General features: G+C 47.4%; 1 protein-coding gene across 4 annotated transcripts in view; it reads right to left on the reverse strand.

The window, feature by feature from the left end:
* LOC147122484 (clathrin light chain A-like) overlaps nucleotides 1-15,072 on the reverse strand; it is an 80,780-nt gene that overhangs the window by 30,603 nt on the left and 35,105 nt on the right. For all 4 annotated transcript variants that reach the window (XM_086005643.1, XM_086005660.1, XM_086005653.1 and 1 more), the window contains one exon: nucleotides 4,349-4,460. In XM_086005643.1, coding sequence (XP_085861769.1) covers nucleotides 4,349-4,460 — 112 coding nt within the window. The remainder of the gene's footprint in view (nucleotides 1-4,348; nucleotides 4,461-15,072) is intronic.

A 15,072-nucleotide genomic window follows, 5' to 3' on the forward strand; every position in this document is an offset into this window, starting at 1 on the left:
TCTGTGTCTGCCCCTGGAAAAAAACTCTCTCCCAACTCTCTTACAACTGCACTTATGAAATCCCAACTGTCCAGCCTCTGGCCCTCCATTCACCATGACATTTCTGCAGCTACCGATCTGCTCAACCACACCCTCACCACCACCTTTGATGCCCTACTCCCTATTAAAACAATTACCCTCTCTCACCCTGGCCGTTCCCCCTGGTATGGCTCTCATCTTCGCTCCCTTAAGTCCAAGGGACACAGACTCGAACGGATATGGCGGACAACTGGTTTAGCCATTCACCGCCAGATCTGGCTGGACCACAAAGTATTATCGGGGCCTGCTCTCGTCTGCCAAAATTGCTCACTATTCCGGAATCATTCTGGAATGCAAAGATAAACCCCGGCTCCTATTCTCTACTGCTAACTGTCTTCTTAAACCCCTCTCCCTTGTCTCCTCCACCCTCACCTCCAATAACAAGTGTGAGGAGCTCATGAACTTCTTTGTCTCCAAGATTGAGACCATCCGTTCAGCTGCCTCTGCCACTCCCCTTCGTCCCCTAGTCCACTGGGCCAAACTTCCTCTAAGGTTCCCCCCTGCCCTAGCCCTGAACTCACATCTTTCTCTAGTTTCTCTCCGATCTCCCTCATGACCTCTCTGCGCTCATCTTGTCCATGAGACCCACCTCCTGCTCCCTCGACCCAATTCCCACCAAACTGCTGACCACCCAACTTCCTTTTCTGGCTCCCATGTTAGCTGATATTGTTAATGGTCCTCTCTTCTCAGGTACTGTCCCCCTCTCCCTCAAATCTGCCGACATCACCCCTCTCCTCAAAAAACCAACCCTTGATCCCTCCGTCATTGCAAACTACTGCCCCATCTCCAACCTCCCTTTCCTCTCCAAAGTCCTTGAACGTGTTGTCGCCTTCCAAATCCGTGCCCATCTTTCCTGCAATTCCATGTTTGAAATCCTCCAATCAGGTTTCCGCCCTTGCCACTGTACTGAAACGGCTCTCATCAAAGTAACAAATGACATCCTTTGTGACTGTGACAAAGGTAAACTATCCCTCCTCGTCCTTCTTGACTTGTCTGCAGCCTTTGATATGGTTGACCACTCCATCCTTCTCCAACGCCTCTCCACCAACGTCCAGCTGGGTGGGACTGCACTCGCCCGGTTCCATTCTTATCTATTTAATCGTAACCAGAGCATCACCTGCAATGGCTTCTCTTCCCGCTCCCGCATCATTAGCTCTGGTGTCCCCCAGGATCTATCCTTGGCCCTCTCCTGTTTCTCATCTACATGTTGCCCCTTGGCGACATCATCCAAAAAGACAGCGTCAGTTTCCACATGTAAACTGACGACACCCAGCTCTACTTCACTACTTCTTCTCTCGATCCCTCCACGGTGTCTAAATTGTCAGACTGCTTGTCCGACATACAGTTCTGGATGAGCAAAAATGTTCTCCAATTAAATATTGGGAAGACCGAAGCCGATGGGCTGGATTTTGATACTGGAGGCGTGTAGGAGGCGGGACTCCAAGGGCCTTGGTGAGACCACACCTTGAGTATTGTGTGCAGTTTTGGTCGCCTTATCTGAGGAAGGATGTTCTTGCCATGGAGGGAGTGCAGCGAAGATTCACCAGACTGATACCTGTGATGGCAGGAATGACGTATGAGGGGAGATTGGGTCGATTGGGCTTATACTCGCTGGAGTTTAGAAGAATGAGAGGGGATCTCATTGAAACTTATAAAATTCTAGCAGGACTAGACAGACTAGATGCAGGAAGGATGTTCCCGATGGCGTGGGAGTCCAGAACCAGGGGTCACAGTCTAAAGATAAGGGGTAAGCCATTTAGGACAGAGATGAGGAGGAATTTCTTCACCCAGAGAGTGGTGAACCTGTGGAATTCTCTACCACAGAAGGCAGTTGAGGCCAATTCATTAAATATATTCAAGAAGGAGTTGGATATATTTCTTAAGGCTAAAGGGATCAAGGGATATGGGGAGAAGGCAGGGACAGGATACTGAATTTGGATGATCAGCCATGATCTCATTGAATGGCGGAGCAGGCTCGAGGGGCCAAATGGCCTACTCCTGCTCCTATCTTCTATGTTTCGATGTTTCTATGACTACAACTTTCGGGGTTGTAGTCCCGCCTCCATCGAGTTGTGGCCAACCCACGCGATTTTCACTTGATTGACCTTGTTGAGCCCACCCAGCGGGCTCAGCAGGCCAATTAAGGGCCACCCAGCAATAGGTGACATCACAGATTGACATTTCATCTGTCAAGAGCTTTTGACAGATGAAATATCAGCCTCTAACAACTCTTAGAATACAGATTGTCAATGTTTGACAGTTTCAAAGTTAATTCCTTCCTCTCAGGCTGATTTAGAGATCTCTCCAGAACAGAAAGCTGAATGCTGCAACTTTTGACAGCTCGCGGCCATCCTGCTTTCTGTGCCGGTGAGATGAGGGACTCCTGAGACCTGAAGGAAGGAAGGAAGGTTGTAAAGGTAAGTAAAACTTATTTAAACACTTCACATACACCAAACACACTTACCTCTGCACTCATGCACCCATCACTCACCTGAACACCGGACATCTCGACCCCTCCAAGCCCTTCAGCCCAACTGTCCGCCTCGCTAACTTGGCGTGGTTTGGAGCCGTTGGGAATCCCACACTTCAGGGATAAAAATAGGGATTAGGCTAAAAACTGCCTGTTAACTACCTGTTAACAGGCAGTTAATTGGCACTAATCCCCTTCCTGCCTCGGGGAGGCGGCTCCCAGCACAGGTCGGGTATCCGCCTCCTTTGAAACTGGCATGGAGGCGGGTTGGGGGTGGGATGGGTCCGTGCCCTCCGATTTCAACCCCCCACACGCCTCCAAGCCCGCCTCAACAGCCCAATGAAAATCGAGCCCATTGTTTTTGGTCCCCGCCACAAACTCCGTTCCCTAGCCACTGACTTCATGCCTCTCCCTAACATCTGTCTGAGGCTGAACCACAATGTTCGCAACTTTGGTGTCATATTTGACCCTGAAATGAGCTTCCGACCACATCTGCGGCATAACAAAGACCGCCTACTTCCACCTCCGTAACATCGCCCGTCTCCACCCCGCCTCAGCTCATCCGCTGCTGAAACCCTCATCCATGCCTTTGTTACCTCTAGACTTGACTATTCCAACGCACTCCTGGCTGGCCTCCCACATTCCACCCTACGTAAACTTGAGGTCATCCAAAACTCGGCTGCCCGTGTCCTAACTCGCACCAAGTCCCGTTCACCCATCTCCCCTGTGCTCGCTGACCTACATTGGCTCCCAGTAAAGCAGCGCCTCAATTTCAAAATTCTCATCCTTGTTTTTAAATCCCTCCATGGTCTCGCCCCTTCCTATCTCTGTAATCACCTTCAGCCCCACAACCCCCCCCACCCCCGAGATATCTGTGCTCCTCTAATTCTGCCCTCTTGAGGATCCCTGATTATAATCGCTCAACCTTTGGTGCCGTGCCTTTTGTTGCCAAGGCCCTAAGCTCTGGAATTCCCTGCCTAAACCTCTCTGCCTCGCTACCTCTCTCTCCTCCTTTGAGACGCTCCTTAAAACTTTGACCAAGCTTTTGGTCACCTACCCTAATTTATCCTTACGTGGCTCGGTGTCAAATTTTTTGTCTTAAAATACTCCTGTGCAGCGACTTGGGACATTTTACTATGTTAAAGGCGCTATATGAATACAAATTGTTGTTGTTGTTGAATCTGCTTCTGCCACCTTTTTAGGCAGTGCATTCCAGATCATAACTCGCTGCGGAAAAAAATTCATCTCCCACTGGCTTTTTGCCAATTATCTTAAATCTGTCTCCTCTGGTTACCGACCCTGCCAGTGGAAACAGTTTCTCCCGATCTACTCTATCAAAACTCATAATTTTGAACACATCTATTAAATCTCCCTTTAACCTTCTTTGCCCTAAGGAGAACAATCCCAGCTTCTCCAGTCTCTCCATGTAACTGAAGTCTCTCATGCCTGGTACCATTCTTGTAAACCTCCTCTGCACCCTCTCTTAGGCCTTGATGTTCTTTCTAAAGTCTGGTTTCGTATAACTTCCTTGCTTTTGTATTCTATGCCTCTATTAATAAACCCAAGGATCCCATGTGCTTTTTTAACAGCCTTCTCGACTTGTCCTGCTACCTTTAAAGATTTGTGTATGTGAACCCCCAGGTCTCTCTGACCCTTTAAAACTGCACCATTTAGTTTATATCGCCTCTCCTCATTCTTCCTTCCAAAATGCATCGCTTCACACTTCTCTACGTTAAATTTCATCTGCCCATTTCACCAGTGTCTTGAAAGTAATTTACCAATTGATTACTGATTGCTCACCCAACTCCTCCAAATGCTTGATTTGCTCTTCTCTCCATTTGCGTATACTATCTGGCTCCTGGTATAGTCGATCGGTTTGTGAAATCGCCGAATATGCATCAGCACCGTTCTCCTATCAAAAGAGGAATTTAAAAAAATGTATCAGTTGATCTCTGCGTTAATTGTGTTAATGAGCAAGCGAACTGGAATAGACTCAATATTGAATTCAACAATTTCAGATCATAACCTCAGCCCCTATCATATTTTTATATATTTTTTATCCACACTTTTGGTTTGTGCCTTTTCCTTTCTCTCTCTCCCACACGGCAGCTGTCTCTCATTCTGCCAACGCATTTCACACCTAATCTAGAGCCATCTTTTGTCTCTTTACCTGTCCTATTACCATCTCGTCTCGCCTTGAATATCTCTTAATGTCTCTTCACCCCCACAGACCTTCCTTTTTGTTCTTTCATCCCCTCCCCCATTTCCCAGCCCCCAAACTTGCTTTTTAATCTGTTTCATTTCCTGCTTTTTTCTCAGTTCGGACGAAGGGTCTTTGACCTGAAACGTTAACTCTGTTTCTCTCTCCATGGATGTTGCCTGGCCTGCTGAGTTTTTCCAGCGTTTTCTGTTGTTATACTGGAATAGACTAATTGGCTCCGAAATTCCCGGACCTGGGAAGCAGGCGAACAGTCTGCTAGGACTAGATCCTGATGGAAGTGGGACTTGAAAGCTTTTCCAATGTCGATTGGCCGAAGGCAGCTGCTGAGAAAGCTGCAAATTGGAATTGATAGCCCCGAAAACAGGCAAGGTGATCACAATGCGCGATTACCCCGCGCCTGTCTGATGTAATGCAGGCAGCACGGCATCTTCGTCTGCCTGCTCATCGCCATGACTTCTGTGTGCAGCCAACGCAAACCACGCTGTTGATTGGCTGCACGCATCAGCAGGGGGCTCAAAATCGATACTTGTTAGTGCTACTTAAAGCTAGCCTGCATCTCTTAAAGGGGAGGTGCAGTGTGGCTGGAGCAGGTGCTGGGAGTCCTGTGTGAGCTGAATCTGACCTGGGAAATTATATTCCTGACTAATCCAACGCACTCCTGGCTGGCCTGCCACATTCCACCCTACGTAAACTTGAGGTCATCCAAAACTCGGCTGCCCGTGTCCTAACTCGCACCAAGTCCTGTTCACCCTTCACCCCCTGTGCTCGGTGACCTACATTGGCTCCCGGTTAAGCAGCGCCTCGATTTCAAAATTCTCATCCTTGTTTTCAAATCCCTCCATGGCCTCGCCCCTCCCTATCTCTGTAATCTCCTTCAGCCCCACAACTGTCCGTGATATCTACACTCCGGGCCCTAAGAAGTGCAAGCTGGCCAGACAGTGCAGGAAGACCAAGAAAAGAGTGCTGATGAAGACACACCGTCACTTGATTTCACATTTGCAGCCACCAGCTCAGGTACTGATACTGCGTGTATCTAAGAGGATAAATTAGAGGTGGGATCGGCACATGGTGAGATACCAGGCACGAGTGGCCTGCAGCCAGGGCAGGTGTCAGCTCGCCGGAGGATGAGGTCGCACACGAGTCCTGCTGCAGAGGACTCAGATGAGCACCTCGATGGGGCAGCCTACAAAAGAAGGCTGATGGGTTTACACAGCGAAATGCTTGGTGCATTGGGAAACCTGCCAGAAAGCCTGTGTTCAATGTCAAGGAGCACAGAGGAGACCAGCACCAACTTGACACAGGGCTTTGCGCAGTGCTTGGAGCCCATCCTTTCCAGCGTGGAAGTGGTGGGCAACTCAATCAACACAATTGTGGACCCAACCGTGATGCAGCGTTTGATGGCCGATGTCTCAGCTTCCATTGCAGTACAAGCAGTTTCCACCAAAAGTCCGAGTGCCGCAGTGGACGCTCAGACTGAAGTCATGCAAGCTCAGACTGCTGCCATCATGGCTGTGGATTATAGTGTGGAAAGGGGCTTGCAGGGTGTCACAGCACTCCAGCAGTCTGTCCTCCAACAATTACTAGGATTGCTGAAGCACCGCCCTGGGGAGTGTCAGTGGCTCAATGGAGCACAAACCTTCTGTCCTCTCTGAGGAAGACAACATTCGACCTCCCACCCCTGCCACTCCCCCAGTGCCCTTGCTGTTGCCTGTCAGCCAGCCAGACCAGACTGCTGCCAACCATGCCGAGATGGTGCAGTCTGAAGCCGGGTCTTCTAGGCCCAGAGCTGCTCGAGGTCATTCTCCAAGGCCATCTGCAGTCTTCCCTACTGAAAGTCAGCAGCCATGCTGCAGCCACTGGGGTAGCAGTGCGAAGGAGAACTAGGACAGGCAAAAACACACAGAAGACAGGCACGAAGGGAATGCATAAAGGTGATCGTTTACATTTGCAGGCAAAATGGCATGATTTCATTTATAAATTTGTTTTGAATGTTTATTTTGTGTGGCTCTTATTTTTGCATTATAGCTAAGAAGACGATGCGATGGTCAGTGAGAGTGAAGGCAAGGAGTGTGGGACTGTTGGTGAATGAGGAATTGGGGTTGAGGTTACTCATATCGCACTCGAATTAGTTCTTCGCATACAGCCCGGACAGAAAGGGGCTGTCTAAGTTGCCACCTCCCTTCCTCTTCCTCCTCTTCCACGCCCTCATCTTCCTCCTCCTTCTCTTCCTCATGCTCCTGCTCCTCAGCTTCTTGCCTGATAGCTGGTGGCAAGGGCTGTCCTCTCATGCTGGCAAAGTTGTGCAGCATGCAGCATACCACCACGAATCTTGACGCCCGCTCAGCCGAGTACGGCAGGGCTCCTCCAGAGCAGTCCAGGCAGTGGAAGCGTTGTTTCAGCACGTCAATGGTCTGCTCTATCACATTTCATGCGGCAGCATGGCTCTCATTGTGTGCATGCAGCGCACGCGTGCGTGGGTTGTGAAGCCTGGAAGGAGCCAGATGCATAAAAGTTCATCACCATGGTCACCGTCACAGCCACTGGCAATGCGGTCCTTGCCCTGCTCTGAGATTTGAGTTGGCAGATTTCAGTGAGGAGTTAGTGAAGCGCAGAACGGTAGTGTAATGGTAACGTCACTGGGCTAGTAATCCAGAGGCCTGGACTATTGATCCAGAGACATGAGTTCAAATCCCACCACGGCAGCTGGGGAATTTAAATTCAATTAATTAAATAAATCTGGAATAAAAAGCTAGTATCGGTAATGGTGACCATGAAACTATCAGATTGTCATAAAAACCCATCTGGTTCACTAATGTCCTTTAGGGAAGGAAATCTGCTGTCCTTACCTGGTCTGGCCTATATGTGACTCCAGACCCACAGCAATGTGGTGTCCTCTGAAATGGCCCAGCAAGCCACTCAGTTGTAACAAACCGTTACAAAAAAAAAGTAATAAAAATGAAACCAGATGGCCCACGTGGCATTGACCTCGGCACCGGATAGTGACATGGCAATGGCAAACACAGCCCAGTCAACCCTACAAAGTCCTCCTCACCAACATCTGGGGACTAGTCAAGCAACAGCCTGACAGAATCATACTCACAGTGGGACCAGGGGTGGCTGTACAGTTGGGAAGGAGTGACCCTCAACATTGACTCTGGACCCCATGAAGTCTCAGGTCAACCTCCTGCTAATTGATTACCACCTACCGCCCTCCCTCAGCTGATGAATCAGGACTCCGCCATGTTGAACACCACTTGGAAGAAGCACTGAGAGGCACAGAATGTACTCTGGGTGAGGGACTTCAATGTCCATCACCAAAAGTTGGCTCGGTAGCACCACTGCTGGCCGAGTCTTGAAGGACATAGCTGCCAGTCTGGGCCTGCGACAGGTGCTGAGAGAATCAACACAAGGGAAAAACCTACATGACCTCATCCTCACCAATCTACCTGTCGCAGATGCATCTGTCCATGACAGTATTGGTAGCAGTGACCACTGCACAGTCATTGTGGAGACAAAGTTCCGTCTTCACACTGAGGACACCCTCCATTGTGTTGTGTGGCACTACCACCGTGTTAAATGGGATAGATTCATAACAGATCTTGCAGCTCAAAACTGGGCATCTGTGGGGCAGCAGTAGAATTGTATTCCACCACAATCTGTAACCTCATGGCCCGGCATATCCCTCACTCTACCATTACCATCAAGCCAGGGGACCAATCCTGGTTCAATAAGGAGTGTAGAAGAGCATGCCAGGAGCAGCATCAGGTGTACCTAAAAATGAGGTGCCAACCTGGGGAAGCTGCAACACAGGACTACATGCATGCTAAAAAGCGGAAGCAGCATGATATCGAAAGGGCTACGCGATCCCACAATCAATGGATCAGATCAAAGCTCTGCAGTCCTGCCGCATCCAGTCATGAATGGTGGTGGACCATTAAACAACTAATGGGAGGAGGAGGCTCCATGAATATCCCCATCCTCAATGATGGTGGAGCCCAGCACGTGAGTGCAAAAGACAAGGCTGAAGTGTTTGCAACCATCTTCAGCCAGAAGTGCCGAGTGGATGATCCATATCGGCCTCCTCCCGAGGTCCCCACCATCACAGAAGCTAGTCTGCAGCCAATTTGATTCACTCCACGTGATATCAATAAACTGGATACAGCAAATGCTATAAACCCTGACAACATCCCAGCTATCGTGCTGAAGACTTGTGCATCCCCAATTTTAAGTGGTCCACCATTGGCAGCCATGCCTTCAGCTGCGTAAATTAATTTATGTTAATGACACTGCCCTTGCGACACATGGCAAAGAGATCAGCACCTTCAGTGAGACTCTCTCTACCAACCTGAAGATAATGGTGGAATACTTTCAATACTGGAAGCTCTGCCCTAGCACCTCCACAAGTTCTGGAGCTGAGCGGTGCTGGAGGAACCCAAATGGAGCATCAGTGAGCAGGTTATTGGAAAGTGCCGCCTGATAGCACTTTACTGATGATTGTGAGTCAGCTGATAGGAACCAGCTCCCCTTAACATTCAATTACATTACCATTACCGAATCCCCCATCAACATCCTGGAGTGGGGGGGAAGCTCAAGTGGACCAGCCACATAAATACTGTGGCTACTACAGCGGGTCAGAAGCTGGGTATTCTGCGGCAAGTGACGCACCTCCTGACCAATGTTCCCTCTAACGTTTCTTTGTACTGAGCGGACCACCAACTCCTTTGAGCGCGACCTTTTTGTCCATAAGCAAATTTTAAAACAACAACTTTTACAACGACAACAACCACTTCAAAGCCTATATTCAGTAATGCCATATTGCCACCCCACCATCTCAAATCGTGAGACAATCAGACAAGGTTCTATATAAGTTTAACTTAACTTCTCTGCTTTTGAATTCCATTCCTCTAGAAATGAGCCCCAGTGCTTTCTTTGCATTTTTATGGCTTTTTAAACCTGCGTTGCTACTTTTAATGATTTGTGAATCTCTACCCCCAGATCCCTCTGCTCCTCTACCCCATTTAGACTCTTATTTTCCAAGGAGTAGGTAGCCTCCTTATTCCTCTGACCAAAATGCACCACCTCACACTTGTCTATATTGAAATTCATTTGCCATTTCCACACCCATTCTGCAAGTTTGTTTACAGTAGAATTAATTAAAAGCTTTTAGTTTGTCATGTACAAACTCTATTTAATAAAAAATTACTTGTCAGAAATGACTGGGATATAAAAGAACTGCATAAACACTTCAGAAACACTCAGTTACACGGTTATGCATTAATAAACAATCCAAAAACCCAAGGTGCGCTGAAAGAGGCATATCTATTTGTGCAATTTCTATTAATTTAAAAGTTTACAATGTATTAGCCCATCCCTCATGTCACTATAGCAGTGACTGCACAAGCAGCAGGAGCAGCAGCTTTCCTATGGCGCTGACGGGCTGGACATCCACATAAGTAATTAGAATATTAATCAAAATGCAACCAACAAATATAAAATGCTGTAGTTCTTTAGTTCACAGGATTAAAAAGAATTGAACAAAAACAGGTATCCGTATTTCCAACTTAGAAACATAGAAGATAGGAGCAGGAGTAGGCCATTCGGCCCCTCGAGCCTGCTCCGCCATTCAATGAGATCATGGTTGATCATCGACCGCAACTCCACTTTCCTGCACTAGCCCCATATCCCTTGATCCCTTTAGCCTTAAGAAATATATCCAACTCTTTCTTGAATATATTTAATGAACTGGCCTCCACCGCCTTCTGTGGCAGAGAATTCCACTTTCTGGGTGAAGAAATTCCTCCTCATTTCAGTCCTAAATGGCTTACCCCTTATCCTTAGACTGTGACCCCTGGTTCTGGTCTCCCCGGCCATCAGAAACATCCTTCCTGCATCTAGACTGTCCAGGCCTGACAGAATTTTATAGGTTTCGATGAGATCCCCTCTCAATCTTCTAAACTCCAGTGAGTATAAGCCCAATCGACACAATCTCTCCTCATATGTCATTCCTGCCATCCCAGGTATCAGCCTGGTGAATCTTCGCTGCACTCCCTCCATGGCAAGAACGTCCTTCCTCAGGTAAGGCGACCAAAACTGCACACAATACTCAAGGTGCGGTCTTCACCAAGGCCGTGTACAACTGTAGCAAGACATCCTTGTTCCTGTACTCGAACCCTCTTGCTACGAAGGCCAACATACCATTTGCCTTCTTAACCGCCTGCTGCACCTGCATGCTTACCTTCAGCGACTGGTGCACAAGAACACCCAGGTCTCTTTGCACTTCCCCTTCTCCCAATCTATTGCCATTCAAATAATAATCTGCCTTCCTGTTTTTGCCACCAAAGTGGATAACCTCACATTTATCCACATTATAGTGCATTTGCCATGTTTCTGCCCAATCACCCAACCTGTCCAAATCGTACTGGAGTTTCACGACATCCTCCTCACAGCATACCCTCCCACCCAGCTTTGTGTCGTCTGCAAATTTGGAGATATTACATCCAATTCCCTCGTCCAGATCATTAATATATATTGTGAACAGCTGGGGTCCTAGGACCGATCCTTGTGGTACCCTACTAGTCACTGCCTGCCACTCGGAAAACAACCCGTTTATTCCAACTCTTTGCTTTCTGTCCGCCAACCAGTTCTCTATCCAAGTCAATACCTTGCCCCCAATCCCATGTGCCTTAATTTTGCACGCTAATCTCTTATGCGGGACCTTATCGAAAGCCTTCTGAAAGTCCAAATACACCACATCCACTGGTTCTCCCTTATCTATTTTACCAGTTACATCCTCAAAAAATTCCAGTAGATTAGTCAAGCATGATTTACCCTTTGTAAATCCATGTTCACTTCGTCCGATCCGGTCACTGCTTTCGAAGAGCTCTGCTATTACATCTTTTATAATGGACTCTAGCATTTTCCCCACTACCGAGGTCAGGCTTACCGGTCTATAATTCCCTGCTTTTTCTCTACCACCTTTTTTGAATAGTGGGGTAACATTAGCTACCCTCCAATCCATGGGTACTGTTCCAGAGTCTATCGAGTTCTGGAAGATGACCAGCAATGCATCTACTATTTCTAGGGCCACTTCCTTAAGTACCCTGGGATGTAGATTATCAGGCCCTGGGGATTTATCGGCCTTCAGTCCCATCAATTTTCCTAACACCATTTCCTTACAAATACTGATTTCTTTCAGTTCCACCCTTTCATCAGACCCTATATTCCCTGACATCTATGGGAGGTTATTTGTGTCCTCCTTTGTGAAGACAGAACCAAAATATGTATTTAGTTGGTCTGCCATTTCTTTGTTCCCCATTATAAATTCCCCTGATTCTGACTGCAAGGGACCTACGCTTGACTTCACCAATCTTTTTCTCTTCACATATCTATAGAAGCTTTTACAGTCAGTTTTTATGTTCCCTGCAAGCTTACTCTCATATTCTATTTTCCCTTTCTTAATGAACCCTTTGTCCTCCTTTGTTGAATCCTAAACTGCTCCCAATCCTCAGGATTATTGCTTTTTCTGGCCAATTTATATGTCCTCTCCTTGGATCTTATGCTATCCCTAATTTCCCTTGTTAGCCATGGTAGCGTCAGCTTTTTTGTTTTATTTTTATGCCAAACTGGGATGAACAAATTCTGTAGCTCATCCATTCGGTCTTTGAATGTTTGCCATTGCCTATCCACCGTCAACCCTTTGACTGCCATTCCCCAATCAATCCTACCCAACTCGCTCCTCAGACCATCGTAGTTTCCTTTATTTAAATTGAGGACCCTAGTCTCCGAGTCAACTACTTCATTCTCCATCTTAATGAAGAATTCGATCATATTATGATCGCTCCGACCCAAGGGGCCTCGTACAACAAGATTGCTAATTAATCCTTTCTCGTTACATAATATCCAGTCTAAGATGGCCTGATCTCTGGTTGGTTCCTCGACATATTGGTCCAGGAAACCATCCCGTAAACACTCCAGGAATTCCTCCTCTACAGTATTGTTACTAATTTGGTTGGCCCAATCTATATGTAGATTAAAGTCACCCATGATGACTGCTGTGCCCTTATTGTACGCTTCTTTAATTTCCCTTTTAATGCCATCCCCAACCTCCGCCTTACTGTTTGGAGGTCTATATACCACTCCCACTAACGTTTTTTTCCCCTTAGTATTTCTCAATTCTACCCATACAGATTCCACATCATCAGAGCTAATATCCTTCATTACAATTGTGTTAATCCCTTCTTTAACCAGTAATGCTACCCCACCTCCCTTTCTTTTTTGCCTATCTTTCCTGAATATCGAATACCCCTGGATGTTGAGTTCCCAGTCTTGGCCATCCTTGAGCCACGTTTCCGTAATCCCAGCCAAATCGTATTCGTTTACCTCTATTTGCGCAGCCAATTCATCCACCTTATTACAAATGCTCCTCGCATTAAGACACAAAGCCTTCAGGCTTGCTTTTTTAACACTCTTAGTCCTTTTAGAATTATTATTTACTGTGGCCATGTTTGATTTAAACCATTGATTTCTCTGACTGCCACTTTTGTTTTTCTCCTTCCTATCTTTTGCTTTTATCCTTGTTTCCCTTTCCTCTGTCTCCCTGCTCAGGTTCCCAACCCCCTGCCATTTTAGTTTAAACCCTCCCCCACAGCACTAGCAAACACTCCCCCTAGGACATCGGTTCCAGCCCTGCCCAGGTGCAAACCGTCCAGTTTGAACTGGTCCCACCTCCCCCAGAACCGGTTCCAATGTCCCAGGAACTTGAATCCCTCCCCCTGGCACTATTCCTCTAGCCACGTATTCATCTGAAATATCCTTCTATTTCTACTCTGACTAGCACGTGGCACTGGTAGCAATCCTGAGATTACTACCTTTGAGGTCCTGTTTTTTAATTTATCTCCTAACTCCCTATATTCCGCTTTTAGGACCTCATCCCGCTTTTTACCTATATCGTTGGTGCCTATATGCACCACGACAACTGGCTGTTCACCCTCCCCTTCCAAGATGTTCTGCAGCCGCTCGGAGACGTCCTTGACCCTTGCACCAGGGAGGCAACACACCATCCTGGAGTCTCGTTTGCGGCCGCAGAAACACCTATCTATTCCCCTTACAATAGAATCCCCTATTACTATAGCTCTACCCCTCTTTTTCCTCCCATTCTGTGCAGCAGAGCCACCCCCGGTGCCAAGAATGTTGGCTGCTGCTGCCTTCCTCTAATAAGCCATCCCCCCTAACAGTATCCAAAGTGGTGTATCTGTTGGAGAGGGGGATGGCCACAGGGGACCCCTGCACTACCTGCCTGCACCTAGTACTCTGCCTGTTGGTCACCCGTTCCCTTCCTGTCCAACCTCTACCCGCGGTGTGTCCAACTCCGTAAACGTGCTACTCACGATGTCCTGAGCATCGTGAATGCTCCAGTATGCATCCAATCGCAGCTCCAGTGCCGCAATGCGGTCTGTCAGTAGCTGCAGCTGGATGCACTTCCTACACATGTAGTTGTCAGGGACACAGGAAGTGTCCCCGAGTTCCCACATATCGCAGGAGGAGCATATCACGTGGCCCGGCTGTCCTGCCATGACTTACCCTTTAATTAATTGAATTTAAATTAAATCAATCAATCCCACTTTTACACTACAGTTAACTGGTTTACCAACAGTCCCTGCTACACCAGAGAGACCTTATAGAAACTATAAACCAGAGTTAAAGTTTAAAAAAAGAGAAATACTCACCAACCAATCACTTCCATTAATAAACATTGTCTTCTTGAAGCAGCAACCCCCCCCCCCCAGGTAACATGTCAGAAATGCAGCACTTATTCACAAGTGCAGAAAAACACATACACAATTTGCATCACCGAATGAAATACAAAAAGCAGGAAAAGCTATGATTTAACAGAAATAAACATTCATCTTTCCTCCTGTACAGGAGAACCAATCAGATTGACTTGGAAATGTTTACTAATATAAAAGAGACTGGGGGAAGAGAGAGAGAGAGTCTCCCCCCATCTCTCTCTCTCCCCACATCTCCCTCTCTCTCCCCCCCCCCCCAGTCTCTCTCTCTCTCTCTCTCTCTCTCCTCCCAGTCTAATAAGAACATAAGAAGTAGGAGTAGGCCATACGGCCCCTTGGGCTTGCTCCACCATTCAATAGGATCATGGCTGATCCGAATCTAGACTCACGTCCACTTCCCTGCCCTCTCCCCATAACCCCTAATTCCCTTATCTGCTAGGAAACTGTCTATCTCCGTTTTAAATTTATTTAATGTTGCAGCTTCCACAGCTCTCTGGGGGTAGCAAATTCCATAGATT

Source organism: Somniosus microcephalus, chromosome 2 (assembly GCF_052327205.1).
Source record: "Somniosus microcephalus isolate GS21.2 chromosome 2, FLI_Smic_1.0, whole genome shotgun sequence".
Lineage (NCBI taxonomy): Eukaryota > Metazoa > Chordata > Chondrichthyes > Squaliformes > Somniosidae > Somniosus > Somniosus microcephalus.